Source organism: Dermochelys coriacea, chromosome 2 (genome assembly GCF_009764565.3).
Source record: "Dermochelys coriacea isolate rDerCor1 chromosome 2, rDerCor1.pri.v4, whole genome shotgun sequence".
Classification (NCBI taxonomy): Eukaryota; Metazoa; Chordata; order Testudines; family Dermochelyidae; genus Dermochelys; species Dermochelys coriacea.
This window is the reverse complement of record NC_050069.1, coordinates 249,913,918-249,931,279: the sequence shown is the minus strand read 5'-3', so window position 1 is coordinate 249,931,279 and position 17,362 is coordinate 249,913,918. Positions and strand designations below refer to the sequence as shown.

At 38.8% G+C, this 17,362-nt stretch overlaps 1 protein-coding gene across 1 annotated transcript in view; it reads right to left on the bottom strand.

Moving 5' to 3' along the window:
• Nucleotides 1–4,886: 4,886 nt before the first annotated feature.
• The window catches only part of VIPR2 (vasoactive intestinal peptide receptor 2), an 80,197-nt gene continuing 67,721 nt past the window's right edge, over nucleotides 4,887–17,362 (bottom strand). The window contains exons 10-13 of the mRNA XM_038391053.2: nucleotides 12,033–12,124; nucleotides 7,144–7,273; nucleotides 7,015–7,056; nucleotides 4,887–5,421 (exon numbers count right to left, since the gene is read on the bottom strand). Of these exons, the coding sequence (XP_038246981.1) occupies nucleotides 5,248–5,421; nucleotides 7,015–7,056; nucleotides 7,144–7,273; nucleotides 12,033–12,124 (438 nt within the window). The 3' untranslated portion in view covers nucleotides 4,887–5,247. The remainder of the gene's footprint in view (nucleotides 5,422–7,014; nucleotides 7,057–7,143; nucleotides 7,274–12,032; nucleotides 12,125–17,362) is intronic.

The following is a 17,362-nucleotide window of genomic DNA, read 5'->3' as shown; positions in this document are numbered from 1 at the left end:
CAAGTTAGTCAAGACATAAGTAAAGCTATCTGACTCTCTTATCCTCGGGAAATACGCAAGATCTTTGATTAGAATGTAGAGAGCCTACTCCTGTAAATTAGGTCATAGCTTTCATCTGTGGTAGCTCTGCTATATCACAGACACTGGGAATATCTGGGCAAATGTATTAAGCAAGAGAGGCAAAGACTGAGAAACAGAGAGCAAAATGCATGCCCTGACATAGAGAAAATACTGAATCTTTTGGATCAACTGTGTATATGTGTGTACTCGTGTGTCTGCAGGCAACTGAGAGAATATTTTTATACCAACACAAATTCACTAGAGTTGACTAAAGATTACTACTTCTCAAAGGAAAATCTCAGGTAGGTGAGTTACTTTTTTACATGCAAGGATTAAAGTTGTTTACTAAAAAGCAAAGCATTAACTACAGACACATCTCTTGGACTACCTCTGGCCTGACATATCAATGAGAATATGGATCACTTCACCAGTTGGGAGGTTTAAGCAGTGCAGGTGTTGAACCAAACCATCCACAAATACTATTTTCTGCCACTATTTTCAGTCTATTATGGCTAAAGTTTGCTACAGAACTGAGTAAACTGCATTACTGTTAGAATAAAGCATGTGAATATCTGCTTTTTCACAGCCATTGCATGGAGCAAACCACAGAGAAATCTGTTAGCATTATGACATTATAAATCAGCAGGATAACAGAGACTACAAATGCTGTATTACAAATATGAAAAGCAAATCTATTTACACACATTTATCTATACATCATCATAATCTGTATATTTTGTAAAAAATACCATTCATTTACATCAGGTTTAAAGTTTACTGTACTTGACACATAAAAACCATTATCAATACAGAGGACCAAAGAGAATGTGTTAAACAGTTTCTTATGCGAATGCACTAGGAAAAAGTTGCAGGATGTAAATAATCTTATTACAGTACATATGGAAATAAAGCAGTTTTATAAATAGCAGCCCAGTATAAATTAGTTTACAAAGTAGATGTACCTGGATTGTGTTTAATTACACTTTATTACAAGATGTATCAATGGCAAAATACATTTTTATACTGGATTATTAAAGCAGATTCTGGAATTCTCTGTGGTTAATGTTATGGTGATGTAGTCCTCATAACATACTTGTCAGAAAAAGTGTTTATCTTGATGTTTTATTTAAATCACAAAAATACTACAGTGTAGTAAATCATGCAGTTTGGTAATGGCAGTGCAGTATTCACTGCTCAGAGATTATCAAGGTGTATATAGGCACAGTTGGTAATTTAAAAGTAGGCTTTTGTTGGTAAATGACACAGCTTGCTGTATCACTGCAGATACAGGGTTGTAGTCTAAGACTATAGAATGACAACCTATAAATACAGAGTAATTCTTTCTGCAGAGTACTTGTCAGTTGTACTTGATGTTGCCAGAAGAGTTTAATGTTTGATTGTCATTAGGGATGTGTGAAAAATTTTGCACGTAAAGTGGAGAAGGAGAATTTTGGCTTTTGTCATTTACACATTAGGTGTAATTTGGATGAGGTGGGAAGATGAGCTTTGGGGATGGCAGTTTACACATCTCTTCCCTCTCTCACCCCCAACAGTTGTGAAGGGCCAGATTGTGGTACTCTCACACTGAGAAGAGCCTTTCTCTGGTCTGCTAAGGCCACTTTGTACCTCATGTTTGTGCCAAATGCCTTTCCATCCCCCGTGTCAGAGGAGGGAGAGGGCATGCCTAGAGTGCTCTGGGGTGGGGAGAAGGGGTGCTATAGGGTTGAGCAGGCATACTCCTTATCCGCTACTGGAGTAAGGTCTTTGTGGAGCTTTATAGCAGTGGCATACGTTTGAGCTGTTTCAGAGCAGCTCCAACTTGTGCTAACATAGGGTAGCTCCAGATCAGGGAGCCACAAACAGTTATCTGTGCCCCACTCCCAAATCTCCACTCTGTCCAGATGGAGATGACAAATGCACTGATGTCAGAGGGGCTATTTGTGGTGCTCAGTGTAATTCAGAACAAGTAAGAGAAACACAATCTGGCCATCTCCCCATGCCTTAGACACAGGATCAGCCACAACCTGTCCCAGTGTACGAGATGTAATGAAACTCAAAACCACGCAAAATCATCAGGTTTCAGGTTCTGCTAATGATTCCAAGATCTCTTTCTTGAGTAGTAACAGCTAATTTAGACCCCATCATTTTATATGTATAGCTGGGATTATGCTTTCCAATGTGCATTACCTTGAATTTATCAACATTGAATTTCATCTGCCATTTTGTTGCCCAGTCACCCAGTTTTGAGAGATCTCTTTGTAGCTCTTTGCAGTCTGCCTGGGACTTAACGATCTTGAGTAGTTTTGTATCATCAGCAAATTTTGCCACCTCACTGTTTACCCTTTTTCCAGATCATTTATGAATATATTGAATAGGATTGGTCCCACTACACACCCTTGGGAGACACCACTATTTACCTCTCTCCATTCTGAAAACTGACCATTTATTCCTACCCTTTCTTTCCTATCTTTTAACCAGTTACCAATCCATGAGAGGACCTTCCCTCTTATCCCATGAGTGCTTACTTTGCTTAAGAGCCCTTGGTGAGCGACCTTGTCAAAGGCTTTCTGAAAATCTAAATACACTATTTCCACTGGATCCCCCTTTCCCACATGCTTGTTGACCCCCTCAACGAATTCTAGTAGATTGGTGAGGCATGATTTCCCTTTACGAAAACCATGTTGACTATTCCCCAACAAATTATGTTCATCTATGTGTCTGAAAATTCTGTTCTTTATTATAGTTTCAACCACTTTGCTCGGTACTGAAGTCAGGCTTACTGGCCTGTAATTGCCAGGGTCACCTCTGGTGCCTTTTTAAAAACTGTCATCACATTAGCTATCCTCCAGTCATTTGGTACAGAAGCTGATTTAAATGATAGGTTACAGACTACAGTTAGTAGTCCTACAATTTCACATTTGAGTTCCTTCAGAACTCTTGCGTGAATACCAACTGGTCCTGGTGACTTATTACTGTTTAGTTTATCAGTTTGTTCCAAATATCTGAATATTTTGACCAATGTTAACACACAAGTATCACTGAACAGTCAAATCTTTTTAACTTTTTAAGTTAACTTGACAAGTGACTGTCTCTACAAAATATTCTGAGTGGTTTAAGGTATAAAAGGCTGGTATGAAAGTCCCTTGATTGTCAGATTATTTTTGTAGAACAGAAAAGGCCTCAGTTGCGCAACAGTAACTATTTACCTTTTGAACCATGGCTATTGTTTGTGAATATGGCAATAAATAGATTGTTACACAAAACAATCTATTACTTATTGTTACTTAAAATGAATTACAATACAGGGTGTTTATTGGTAATACTAATTAGAAGATATGAATTAAGTGATTATTATTTAAATCATGGCAACTGTCATGTAATGTACAATTTGCTGTTTGAAATATTGTGGTAACACTTCAGTTTATGAGGCAAAAGTACTCATGCAAATGCACAGTATTCACACGTGTTATTTAGAGAGGATGTGGTCAGTTGTGACATGAGAGGTAAACAGAACACTGCTTATGTCTTGTAAGACTCCAGTGTGTATTTATAAGCACTTGTCAGTGCTGTGTCTTTTATTTCACTGGGCTACATACGGGGCTTGAGGTTACCAAAAAAATCCTTTCAATTTATGCCTTTTATGGTCATTTGAAAGGGATTGTCTTTTTTTTTCCTCTGGCCTTGCTGGTCAGGATTGCATTTTCAATCACCTCACAGATATAAAACGGCATTTTGTTGAAAATATTTACATAGTTCATTAAACTCCAGTAGTATTTATAATTTGATACCTTAATTTTAGCTGCCAAATGTGAAGTTCTAAAGATATATTTTAATAAAATCATTATGTATAAAAACATATTTTCAGTGGGTGAGTGGGATGTCCATTCCTGTTTAGTTTTCACTAGGTTGTTCTATTAGGAAAATACCTCTTTAGAAAGTTAGATAAGAAGAGATTGAGGCGCCTAGTTTTGTATTCTATGTGTTCCTAACTCTTTTCTAACATCAGTGTGGGTTCCTTTCTGTCTGTTTATCTTATATGATGGATATCTATCAAAAATGTAACCAAAATATTTTTTTCTTTTGAACCAAAGCAAAAAGGATACCATTTCTGAAAACTCATAGAACTTGATGGCTAGGGTATTAAAGTTCAGTCCCACCTTTCTGAAATACATAAATGTACTGTCAGGTAGGTAGAAAAAAATCAGATGGAGTAGAAGTCATTAAAAACATTAACATTTTCCAAATGTTACCACACAGTTACCACAGATATCTTTGATTTTTAGTATGGGGAAAACTCTAGTAAACTCAGATACCGCTATTGGCAAATGCTGACTGTTTAATGACTACTACTGTGCAATGGACTTTTCTGTAAGGACTGCAGGGCTAGCCTCACATTCTGCATTAAGATATGTAGAAATGGGCACTCGTGCAGAAAAGCAGGATCAAGCCCTTAGGATCAAATATTGCAGTGAGGTAGCTCTGAATTGAATTAGGATTTATGTAAGGAGCTAAGAAGGACTAACATTTTCTTCTGTACAAATTATGGACTCATAATGCCCTTCATCTGTATGCTAAATTCCCACTGTCATCAACTGGATTTCCATATGGGGATCAAGAACATACATATGGCCCTAAATATCTCTATTTCAATTTTGTTTGCTATAGTAGGGTCTAGCGTCTGTGTGAAAGAAACAGTCTATTAAATATAGATGGTATATATGATATTCTCTCTCAACTCCCATCCTACCCCTGTAAACATGGACCAAAGCAACATACACTGGGTGGGGTTCAGCATACATTACATATTAGAGACCGATAAATAGAAATGGAGCATTAAAATAAATTATATTTAGATAGTTACCACTGGTACAAATGACAGGAGAACATCAGAATGTAATGTGAATAGGAATAAATAAAAGCACAAAGGCTCAGATCTCCAAAGGTATTTAGGTGCCTAACTCCTACTGCTTTCAAATCAATGGGGGTTAGGCAGCTAAATACCTTTGGGGATCGAGGCCAAAATGTCTGCAAAGCCGCCTGCCCATCTGTTACATGATTTACTGCACCAGGCCATTCTCCAGACGTCAATATGTAGAAAAGCAAAGCATAAATGGTGCATTTTAGAAAATATTACATTGAGCTCCATACAGTGATATGTCCCATAGTCTTTAGGTTGAGCTACATGGTTTATATCACTGTGGTCTCTGTCTGCATAAAAGACTGTGCCCCTGAATTCCGATGGAGCTGGGAGACACTTTCTGAGCCATTTCGAGAAATAGAACAGCTATGGAGTCTGTAGTCGCGGCCCACTGTCTGGCTCAAACACAAACTCCGCCATTTCCTTTTCAGCTCACCTTGTACCTATATTTAAAAAATGCATGTGAGCTAAAAATGCACTTTACATGGGAAACATTTGTGCTTTCAATGGTGTCACATGGAAACTACTAAAATAATCTCTATTTTACTTGAAAATGAAATTGAGTCAAAGAGTCTGAGAAGAGTTATTAATAATACTTTGAACTCATATAATGCCTTCCATCCAAGGACCTGAAAATGCACCATAACCCTTTGGCCTCCTGAGAAGTAAGTAGAAAGAAAAATAAAAGTAAACACAACTCTTCTAAATTCAGATAGGCAGCACGATCTTGAGATTAAAGCATAGGCATGAGAACCTGGGCTCTAAGTCTAGCTTTGCTATGGACTTATTGTGTGATATCAAGAAAGTCACATAACATCTCTATCTCCCCAACTTTAACCACAACTACCTCCCTAGGATGTAAAGCTTAGCTCCAAAATACTCAGGTAGCAGGGGCTAACTATTATTATTAATAATAACAACTCAGAACTCAATTATTACTGAAAGCAGTTGACTAATATGTTTCCTATCTCCAGAATTTAAAAGTGTGTTGACTTGGCTGAAAAATGAGAAGAGAACAATCAAAAAGGGTTTGTAAAAATGGTGGGTAGTTATTTATGATAAGTTTTTACAGATGAGTAAACCGAGGCATAAATAATTCAGTGACTAGTCCAAGATAATGCAGCACATCAATGTCAGAGCCAGGAAAACTCAGGAGATCTAGCTCCTAATCCTTCACTCTAGCAAATGCACACACTCTTTCTGTGATATACTCTATATTATTTAAAGTGTGGTTCTACTCTGAAAAGTGACTGTGCAAAAATGGCATCTTCTTACTCAGGGGATATGTCCTCGAGTCTATTGGTCATCATATGAAATCAGATGACAACACTGTGAAGGAGGGCCTAGATGTGCCAAGTTTTACAATAAAGACTAAATTGTAGTAAGCGCTTAGCATCCAGAAGCTCCCATTTAGGGACCTAAGCAAATTCTCAGATTTTTGAAAGAGCTCAGGCTCCTATTTAGGCACCTGAATGAAGTGGTCAGATTTTCAGAAGCACTCTGCACCCCACTGAGAACAATGTAAATCATCACCATCACTGGTGCACTTCAAGAACAATGGGAGCTGTTGGGTGCTGAGGATTTTTGAAAACCTGGCTCCAATTGTGCGAGCAGAAGTGTGTCCCAGAGAATTTCCAATATTAACCTTTGAAAGTTTTGGGATGAAACCTTATGCCCTCTGAATCCAATAAAAAACAACAACCTCCCATTGACTGCCATAGGGCCAGAACTTCACCTTTGGGATTTTCTTAGATTAATAAACAGTAAGGATAGAATTTAACAACACCTCCTGGTTTTAGGGTGACAGAGGTCCCAGACAGAGTTTAACCTCCCTTCTCCCCATAATTACGCCTTAGTATGGTTTTTTTATATCTAATATAATCCCCTCTCATATAGAAATTACCATATTCTGTACAATAATAACTCGCTGATACCCTTTATGATTTATATGCTAGAATACTAAAGCTGCTATTACACGTATTGCTACTACATTGAAAACATTATTCAATATCTCTGGGGAGAAAAGGGAAACTTACTTCACTGTTCAAAAAGCAGTACAGGACTGCAACAACCAGCCCCTGTAAACAGACAATGTGTATCAGTTAGTACACAGCTCTGAACTCAATCAGTAAAAGATTTAAAATTTGTAAAGGTTTAGAATTTACCTGAAAAGATCCCAAACATAACTCAAAAATTATCTGATAGTGACTGGAAATGCGTATAGGAAATACAGCAAACACCATGTAGTGAACTCCAAATAATGGAATAAGCAGCAATGTTGATTTTGCAAGTCTCCTAAATAATCAGAGCAGAAGAATTGGAGCTTAATGGAGTATCTCAGTAAAGTCTTGTTTCAGTAACATACGTATTAAGTGCACTTTTATTTTTTTAGATCAATCCTGTGAGCCCTCAAACAGTATGATCTGTAAATTAATATTCCTCATAAGGGCCATTCATACCTACTGAAAACTATATTTTCTCTTACATCTTTGCTATAGTAAGTCCCCCACTGGCCTTATAGTCACTGGGTGAGATTCTGTGCTATGGTTCAAAGAGCTATAGTGGTTTTAAGCTACCTTTGCACCCTCCTGATTTTGGGGCTGTTTCAGGGGCTAGAGAAGCCCCCGGCATAACTCAGACAGCCATCGGGGGGCTGTCTAAATTCAGGAGCCTCCTTCAGCTGGCCTGCAGACTGCACCAGGCTCCAGAATCTCCACAGCATGATGTGCTGTAGCCCCATCCTTGACATACTCCTCTTGTCCACAATGTGGCCTGTGTCCAGGTTTGTGAGGGGGTCCTTGGACAACAGCCTTATGGCTGCCTTCCACAATGCCTTCATCCAGACAATCCTTCCCCAGCTGGACAAGAGGCTTATAGAGTGACTTATGCTGCCCTGGCCCTTTTTAGATTGTATGAAGTGTCGGAGCATAGCTGAAGATCTGACCCAAACAGTAGGGAATACTGGAGAGTTATCCAGCCATCTCCATTTTCTTTAATTTGAATATTAAAATACATTTAAAATGTACAATGTGTAAACAGTGCCTGGAGGATATGATCCCAGAGCAATCCTTCAACCAAGGGATTTCATGAGCAATTATATACTGATCCCAGAGTCCTAACACTTCATTTTATACTGATGGCATGAAGCATTTACCCTTCATTAATTAAAATTCCATCAGTTACGTAACAATAATTATTGACGTACAAGAGAAAATTATATAAGTATCTGGAGATAGAACTTTAATTTGTAAAGCAGCATGATTTGTCAAACTGACACTAAACTGTTGAAAAGGTGGGAAGCTAATTATCCTTTAGCTGTCATGCATTTTATTTTAACAACATAAACTTTACATGTTATATTGATTCAGTCAGGCATGCTTATGGATGCCTGATCTTAGATAAAATGCAAAAGTTAACATGGAGAGTCCAGTGAGTCATCACTGTCTTGATCACAACTAGATTCAGCAATGAAACAGGCTGTCTTGAGGCAACCAACTTAAACCCAAACTGTCTATTTAAGAGACTAGGCATCTGAAGAACCTTCTATTTGAAAGTGTCTGTGCCAGTCCTCAAAGTCCTCCATGGATCATGCTCAAAATATCTCAGAGGCTGCCTCTATCTATGTGACAGTGACCTTCTGGACAGCAAAGTTCCTCAGGAATCACAATATGTCCGGACCTGAAGGTGAAACAATGACAGTGAAAGACAGGGCTTCCACAACAAGATATCCTAACCTTTGAAATCCTCTACTGGAGGAGAGGAGAATGACCACAAATCTCACTGCTTCGAGAGCAAAGTAAAAAACTCATGTCTTCAGCATAGCTTTCTGACCACCAAAACCAAACCAGCAGTAAAGCAGATGAAAGAGAGAAGAGGGAAAGGCAGCAGGTGGGGAAGAGGAAAAACAGAAGAGGAGTGAAGTGGAAAGTGGGAAGGGCTAAAAATAAAGAATAATAAAACCAAAATAATTAACCAAAACACAACAAATTAGTGAATCAACATCTGCCCCATGTGGCTTGTGGGGGAGTTAGAAAAGAAATAAGAATCTCGACAAATGGATAGAAGTCAAATTTCATTTACCTCCATATATATATATAAAATGACGGACTGGGTAAAACCCAATGTCTAACCTGTTCTCTTGTATGACTTTTTTTAAATTTCATGTTTCCTTGTAGTCACTTAAGAATCAGTGGTCCCAATTTTTACAATTATATCTGAATTTAAATTACAATTTCCAATAAGTATTAGCAATATTTGTCATTATCTATGGTCATATAACTTACATTAACCTGTCTCCCATAATCGTGAAGACTTCCTTCCCTAAAATAATGAGTGCTATGAAAATTTATCTTTGACTTCTGATTGTGGGTATCAAATTAACCTCAGGGCAGAAAGCATACACATAATCCTACACCCTACTTAAGACCTACATTAAGGGATTATGAGTAGCGTAGGACCTGGCAGGGCCTTCTACAATGGGATGAATTTCATCCCATGGATGGAAGCATGCTACTGATGTTGCAGAGGAAGATTAACTTTTTCAAAAGTGCCTAAATGATGTAAAAGCTGAAGCCCCAATTTCAGTGGAAGTTAGAAGCCTGAATACCTTTGAGGATCTGGTCCTTAGGAGTCCAAGTCTCACTGACTTTCAGTATCACTTAGGGTCTTTCGAAAATATAACACAATATCTACTTTTCCCGGCAGAGCCTGGTGTGACTCTTTCCAGAACGCATAATGATATGCCATGCAACCATATCTATTCATATCATATTTATCTTGTCATATGTCTCCAGAACTAACGGCCCGACTGTGAAACACTCACTCATGTTGGTGAGCAGCCCTACTAAAATCAGTGGCACTAAAGATATTAGTAAGTGCTTACCAGTATGAAAGGGGGTTGCACAATCAAGTCCTAATTTAACAAAGAAAACCTCCCCATAGCCACACCAAAAATTTCAGTTCATTTAAGGTGAAAGCCTCCATGATAATCCTGACTTTTGCAAACCACACAAGTTATCAAATTCCAGACCATTTACACAAACTCTGTACCTTGTGATCTCATGCTCCACTTTCATTGTTTCTCAACTTTCACATTAGCATTTTTGCTTTAATAATTTTCGACTGACTGTGGAGCTAACTCCATATGACATTTTAATGGAGGAAACAGCCATACAAAAATAGCCTCATGGCCCTGTGCATTTTAGAAATTGCATTTGCAGGTACATAAATGAAGCTTCTGGACCTTTAAATTGCTCTGCAGAAGCAGTATTTCTCAGTGAGCTTGATCTACCATTCTCATGGATGTCTACCAAACACCAAAACACCATCCAAACCAAAACTAAAAACCAGGCAATCAGACTCTAAGAGTAGAGTTCACACTGATGAACAGTGAAAAACGGGTCTGCTGCAAGTAAGCAACCTACACTATAAGACACTAAAATGCCCTATGGAGGATGCTTGGAGAAAAACAGAAAACATGGGACTGAACAGAAGTATAAAAATGAAGATGGGGGGGGGAAGAATAGCTCTTGCACAGATGTCCTGCCCACCGTCTGGTCAGTTTTTTGAATAATAAATAGGAGACCCCAAAATCCCAAGTAGTGTGGTCCATAGATTGAGTGGGCCATACAGCATGGTCCACTGGGTGAGACAGCAAACGTGCCACCTTCACAGAGAGCTCAAGTATCCCCAGCCCAATCTGCTGCAGTCCCTACTGTGGGTTTCTTTGTCTTGAGACATCACAATTAACCAAACCTCTCAATTACCAAAACAGGGAAGCAAGGTATCATTGCATATGTAAATCTATAAGTGAGCTGCTCCGAAGCCAGCTACCCTAGGGGCTACAATGGGAACAGGGAGGAAAAGCAGGTCACTTCAATGGAACACCTAGTGCAGATGTGGTAGCTCGTTTACGCTGCTGTCCTGAAGCTTTTAACCCACCAGGAAGCCCCTCCTCTGCGTTGTGCCCTGCTGAATAGTATGGCTGCCCCCTGGTCGGGGTGTAAAAATAAGCACTACTCTTCAAGCCTAGTACCCCAGACAGAATACCTAGACATTACAATATCTTATTCACTACATTATTTTTGTGAGACCTGTCACATCCTATTGAAATCAGTACAGAGCAAGTAAAACCAAGTTTGAGGCTTAAATGGACAGGCTGGTATATAGTGCCCATAAACTAAAGCCAATTCAAACAACATCAGGTGAAAAGTCCACATCTGTCCCCTGATATGACTTAAGGGATGATCCTAGGAAGTTTGTTGAAAGTTTTTGTAGACTATGGCTGGATTCTTAAGTGACTTGTAGAAACTACAGGAGAATTTCCATATTTCCATATTTTTAAAAGAATTGTGATGCAACCGTAAGGTGCCAAACATGTCACACTGGTTAAAGAAAAAATACACAGGGTTTTATTGGGTATTTTTCATTTTGGTATTGTCAAAAAGTTTCTATCGCTTTTTAAATATGTATGGCAACAGCTTATTTTGATGAAGTGAACAGGTAATTAACAAAGAACCCTATTAAAAGGCCTACTGTGTGTGACTAGATGGCTTGGGGTTTTCAGTGCTCAAATTAGACTTAGGCATCAACATGCCATTTTTTGCTTTCAAGTGCCAATATCGCATCTACATCGAGATCTGGGCTTTTTTGGGCAGGGTCCATCTTTTTATTATGTGTATAGAGCTTAGCACAATGGGGCCCTGATTCTGTATTGGGGCCTATAGTCACTAATAAATTATAATTAATAGTAGTAGTCAATAATCAATACTAACCTTGTTAAAGACCTCTGTTTAGCAAAACACTTAAACACATGCTTAACTTTCAGCATATGCTTAAGTGTCATAACAGTGTTGATTTCAATGTGTTTACAAGCTTTGCTGAATCAGGGTTCTATCCCCAGCTATCCATCCATTTGAAAATGGGTACCACTGTATCAAATAGTTATCATAGCATCACAACACTGGATGGTTGCTGGCAGTCTGCTCCAGCAGAGGAAATCTTTAAATAGATTACTTTGATATACTGTATGAATTTTCTAGAACACATTACTCACTTGTATTGTGACTGATCATTGCCTCCGACATCGGGCGATCTTAACTTTTGCAGTAAAATTCTTATAATACTAATGAAAAGTATAAAATTCACCTGCAAAAGAAAATATATATTTTAATATATATAATATATATATATATATATATACACACACACACACACAAGTGACTTCAAGCTCCTCACTTTAGTATGCAGTGTGCTGGTAAGAGGTAAACAAGCCAGATTAGTCAGTTCATTAGTGAGCCTGGAGTGCTTGCTGCCAGAACATGTTAAATTGCACTCCCTCAGATCTACTGCTGCTTCCCTGCCTCACTGACCGTTTGTCACATCCAACACACCTCTGCATTACTGTAAATGCCACTATGGAATCATCCTCTGAGATACTTAAAAGCTGACAAAATCCCTTTCCACCAGCAACCCCATTAAAGGGAATGTTCTCAAGCATGATGGGGCTTTGGTCAAGTCTCAGTACAGCCTAACGTTACATTAAACCCTTTGGTGGATTTACCACTGGTGGCCAAGGGATAATGCACATCCTGTTTATAACTCTTTCTCACTCTTGGCCCTTAAATCCCCTGTCTGGAGTTGTGGATGGGAAGCTGTTGTAGAGGTGACATGTATTCTTAAATCAACAATGAAAATGGCTTTCTTTGCATATCCGTCTAAGGTACTGATATGGCCCCTCCATTTCCATAGTAAGTGTGCATCTCATAAGCTTTAATGTATTTATCCTCACAACTCCCCTGTGACGTAGGGAAGTGCTATTGTCCATATTTTACAGATGGGGAACTGAAGTAATTGGATAAAAGGAAGTGTAATCTGACCCAGGGGTGGGCTTGAACTCAGGACTGGAAATCAGAAATTGCTGCATCTGAATCCCATCTCCCATTATGTCTTCTTCTTTGGTCTTTGGCAAGTCCCCAACCTTTCTGCCTCAGTTCCCAATCTATAGAACAGATGCCTTCATGCCAGGCACGTAAGATGGTGCTGGATTGTGTAACATGGTCTATAAAATATTTTGACACGAACAGTGACTTGTAAATGTTAGGTGTGGTATAACATCCTACATCCATATAACTTCTTCATAATGCTTAACAGTAGTAAAGTGAGCTAACTCAGATCAGGGATGCAGAAGCATCAAACACAAGAAAAAACATTCTGGTAATGAGCCAGGGACCAATATCTTATTTTTTATATTTAAAAAACAAACAAAATAATCAACAGAATCACCAAGCTGTGCACATAGCTAAACAGAACCTGCGTCTTGGTATGGGTATATCCCTAGTCTTTCCCAAACCTAGCTCTGCCCCGATTGTTCAGTCTAATATTTTGATTGAAAGCTCTTTGAGGCACCATGACTTTTGGTGTCTTCTGTGAAATGCCCAGTATAATTTTTAAGTGCAAATATATAATAAATGATTATAATAATTGCATGTCATTCTGTGCCTGTTATTTACTGTTAAAGGAAATGCTAGGGCTAAAGAAGGGATGGTGAAAGAAACTGACAGGACACAAAAAGAAAAGGAGTACTTTTGGCACCTTAGAGACTAACAAATTTATTAGAGCATAAGCTTTCGTGAGCTACAGCTCACTTCATCGGAAGCACAGAATCCTAATTATATAAAAAAAGTTAGGAAGATTAGGTCTAAATTTTTTGTAAAAGAGAAAATTAGAAGGGGACCTCACTGAAGTAAAAGAAACAAAGAAAGAGGATAAATATACAGCCTGTCCATATGCAGAATTCCCAGTGAAGTCACTGTTAGTTCAGCAGAATTAGGCCTTCTCACTGTTGCTTTTGGGCCCACAGGTTTGTGTAATGAAGCATATTACAAAGGTTAGGGGATATACATTTTATAAGTATGTGCGATAAAGGCAATATGATCTAATGGTTAGGACACTGTGGTGGCAAAGAGATTCTATTCCTGGCTTTGCTACTGTCATCCTGAGTGACCATAGTCAAGTCACATCTCTGTTTCCCCTTTCCATTTGCCTGTGTTTATTTAGATAATTGGGGCAGGGACTGTTTCTTACTGTGCATATCAAAATGGGGCCCTAGTCTCAACTGAGGTCCCTAATTTCTCCTGTAATACAAACTATTATCAATCATAAAACATTAGAAACTGTGGTCCTTTTTAAAAAGGCCAATAAAATCATTGGTTTTCTGAGCCACAGGGCATACCTTGGAGCACTATATTCAGGTGAACTACATATTCAATTATTTGTATCTAGGTCTCTTTTGAGGCTAGTCAATTTTTTCTCTTGGTCTTTAGTGATATACTGTAAGCATTGTGTATGGCTAACATTAACCAAGTATCTTTGTTTGCATGATGTGAGTATCACTTCAAAAGATAGAGCTACTGGAGCATTAAATCCAGCCAAAGGGGATTAGGTATTTAGATATCATGGTGCTAAGTATCCTAGAAATACTTTAGATAGTATGTGAGATTATAATTCAAATGATCATTTAGGACAGTTTTTAAAGACCCCAATGTATCCAAGTTAATCTTAAAAATATATATTTAGTTTAGAGTCTCATAATTTCAGTATATTTAGATAACAAAATTAGAAGCAAATGACATTGTATGTTCACACTTTAGGAGATTTTGTCTTCAGTATTGTAGATTTAGTTCTATAATATTCTTTGGGGTGGAATTTCTTTATACGGAAAGCAGATGATACACAATGTTGAATGAACTGCTAAGGACAGCAAATTAAGCCAATAATATAAATGTAGGAAAGTGTCGGTGATGGGGTGCAGCAGTGAAGATAAATGACAAAGTAGAAAGTTAGGAAGGTAGTGGAATGACATGAGAGCAGTGATCTTATCATTTTGGCTGCCCTAAACTGACAGTAACTTTTGAACCAATTACATTGCGAGTACATGTATCACTTAAAATGTCTTTTTGTTACTTCCTTCTTGTTATTTACAGAAATTTTAACATGTCACAACAAGAGGGACCAACTCTCTTATTTTGATATGATACATGACTGCTTCTGATTTCTGAAAGCCTATTAATTCAGATTTGTGTCCACCTGAAAAGACACACAAATGAGAGCAGCCTGTATGGGAGAGGGGAAGGAAGACGATCGCCGTGGCGTCATTTGCCAAATTGAAAACATGGGTGGTACTCCAAATGAACTGGTTGGCATAATACATCTCCAAATTAAAGAAATCAGAGAGGCTCTGAAATGTGCACAGCATGACGCATGAAAGGCTGCCAAGGAACATTTCTCAGGCCAAAAATGTTCAGAGGAAAGACCAGGGGAAGGCCTCTGACATGCTGAATTGCCTGTGAGGACTGACCCTGAAGAACTCACTTTAAGAATGCTGTTTTAGAGCAATCAACAGCTGATTAAATACAATCCCCTAAACCAGCTAAAATAATTGGAAGTAACATTGAAACTAATGCCAACAAGGGGAATATTGAGTGAAGGTTGGCTTGTTATGCCTATTAGAGGTAAATCCTGCTCGAGACCCTTCACTTGCTTTGCTTTTCCTTCCAAAATACATGTATACTCTCATCCTCATATTCAGACTGCCACACAACTCTCATTTTGCCTCTGTCTCTGCTCCCACTTCATCGAATACCTCTTCTTGCTCCGTCTATCACACTCCACTTTGGACCTACTTTCATGCTATTCCATATGGTGAGTACAGAACAGCCTCCCTTTTCAAATATTCCAGTTACTTTCCTTTTGCTTCATGAAAGCCTTCCTCAAAAAAACTTCTTTCACAGCTTTCCTATCTTAATCTCCTTACTGACAACTTGTCCATAATGAGAAAAGGAGTACTTGTGGCACCTTAGAGACTAACAAATTTATTTGAGCATAAGCTTTCGTGAGCTACAGCTCACTTCATCGGATGCATTTCTTGCTTCTAATAGTTGTCTCATGTATCACATTTATTTGCGGCAGACTGCACACTCTTTGGGGCAGCAGGTCTTTGTTTTCTTAGACAGTGTGTTGCAAAGCTCCATGAGCAGCATGCTTTAAGGGCTGAGAACAACAAAACAGAACCTAGTGCTTCTGCTACTTAACTTCTGGCAAACAAGTTTCAAACTTGTTTGCCAGAAGTTACATTTAGGCATCTAAATAAAAGTGGCCTCACTTTAACACAGGCATCACCTTTAGATTTCAGTGGGAATTGTGGATACTCCAGCCAGTTCTTCTGGGTGCTTAATGTCAGGCACCTGGGTGTGAAAATTAGGGCATGTGTACACTTGCAGAGTTATCTAACTAATAATAAATGGCCAGATTTTAACCTACTCCTATATATCTGCACAGGGTGTATAAAATCACACGGCGCTTATCTGGATTAAGAATTCTGGCACAGGGAGTAGAGAACGCTGCATAAAGCTGCTATTCCCCTAATGACAGGTGGGTGCGGTGGAGAGTAGATGGAGCCTTGATCTTCCCCCACAGAGCTGAACAAGTTGCATCATGCCTACAACAATTTACTTTCCCCTTTGAGAAGTGGGGGGCAGGGGAAACATGACACGATTTGTAACTCTGACAGCTTCCCAGGGCTCTTCCTGTGCTGGCACAGGTAGGCTCTGCCTCTTATCAAACGTTAGGTGGAAAGACAATCTAGACCAAAGTAACTATTGCACCTTAACTCATCTGTTGCACTGGGGGATTGAATGTACATTCCTACTTCTTTCGGCAGTGCAGTTCAGCTCTCTGCAAATGACCCAAATCCACTGTGAGCTGCTCTTTCACAAATTAACACCATAGATACAAAACTGTGATTGAGAATTAACATCTGGGTGATCACTGAATCCGACAGGAGTGTGATTTTATTTACACCTTAAGTAGCAGAAGCACAAGCCTCTGTTTTGTTGTTCTCACCCCTTAAAGCATGTTGCTCAGGAGAGAAAACAGATCTGGAAAAAGATAGCCAATCCCAAATGTGTACACAACCTGAGCCTATACAGTCCATGTACATGGACATTTCCATACTTTATTACTATATCAATTCAATTACCAATTTAAAAAACAGAGGGCTAGTTGTACCTCAGCGTAACTCTAGAATCAAATTAAGATTTGGTCAGTTTAAGACTCATAAGAGTTTAATTAAGCATCCTCTCCTCCATCAAACAGGCTTCCCAGCCTTGCAGGAATCTTTCTTAGAGCACCAACAAGTCTGTCAATATGCATTAGGATAACTGCTGTCTTTAGATATTGCAAATTCCTAGGACTTCTCAAGGGTCAGCTTGAAGTGTTATTTTCTGGGACACGGAACCAAAGAGGGAGGGGGGATGGAATGAGTGGGGGGTGGAGAAGGGTCGGGGCAGGGGTGTTTGGTTTTGTGTGATTAGAAAGTTGGCAACC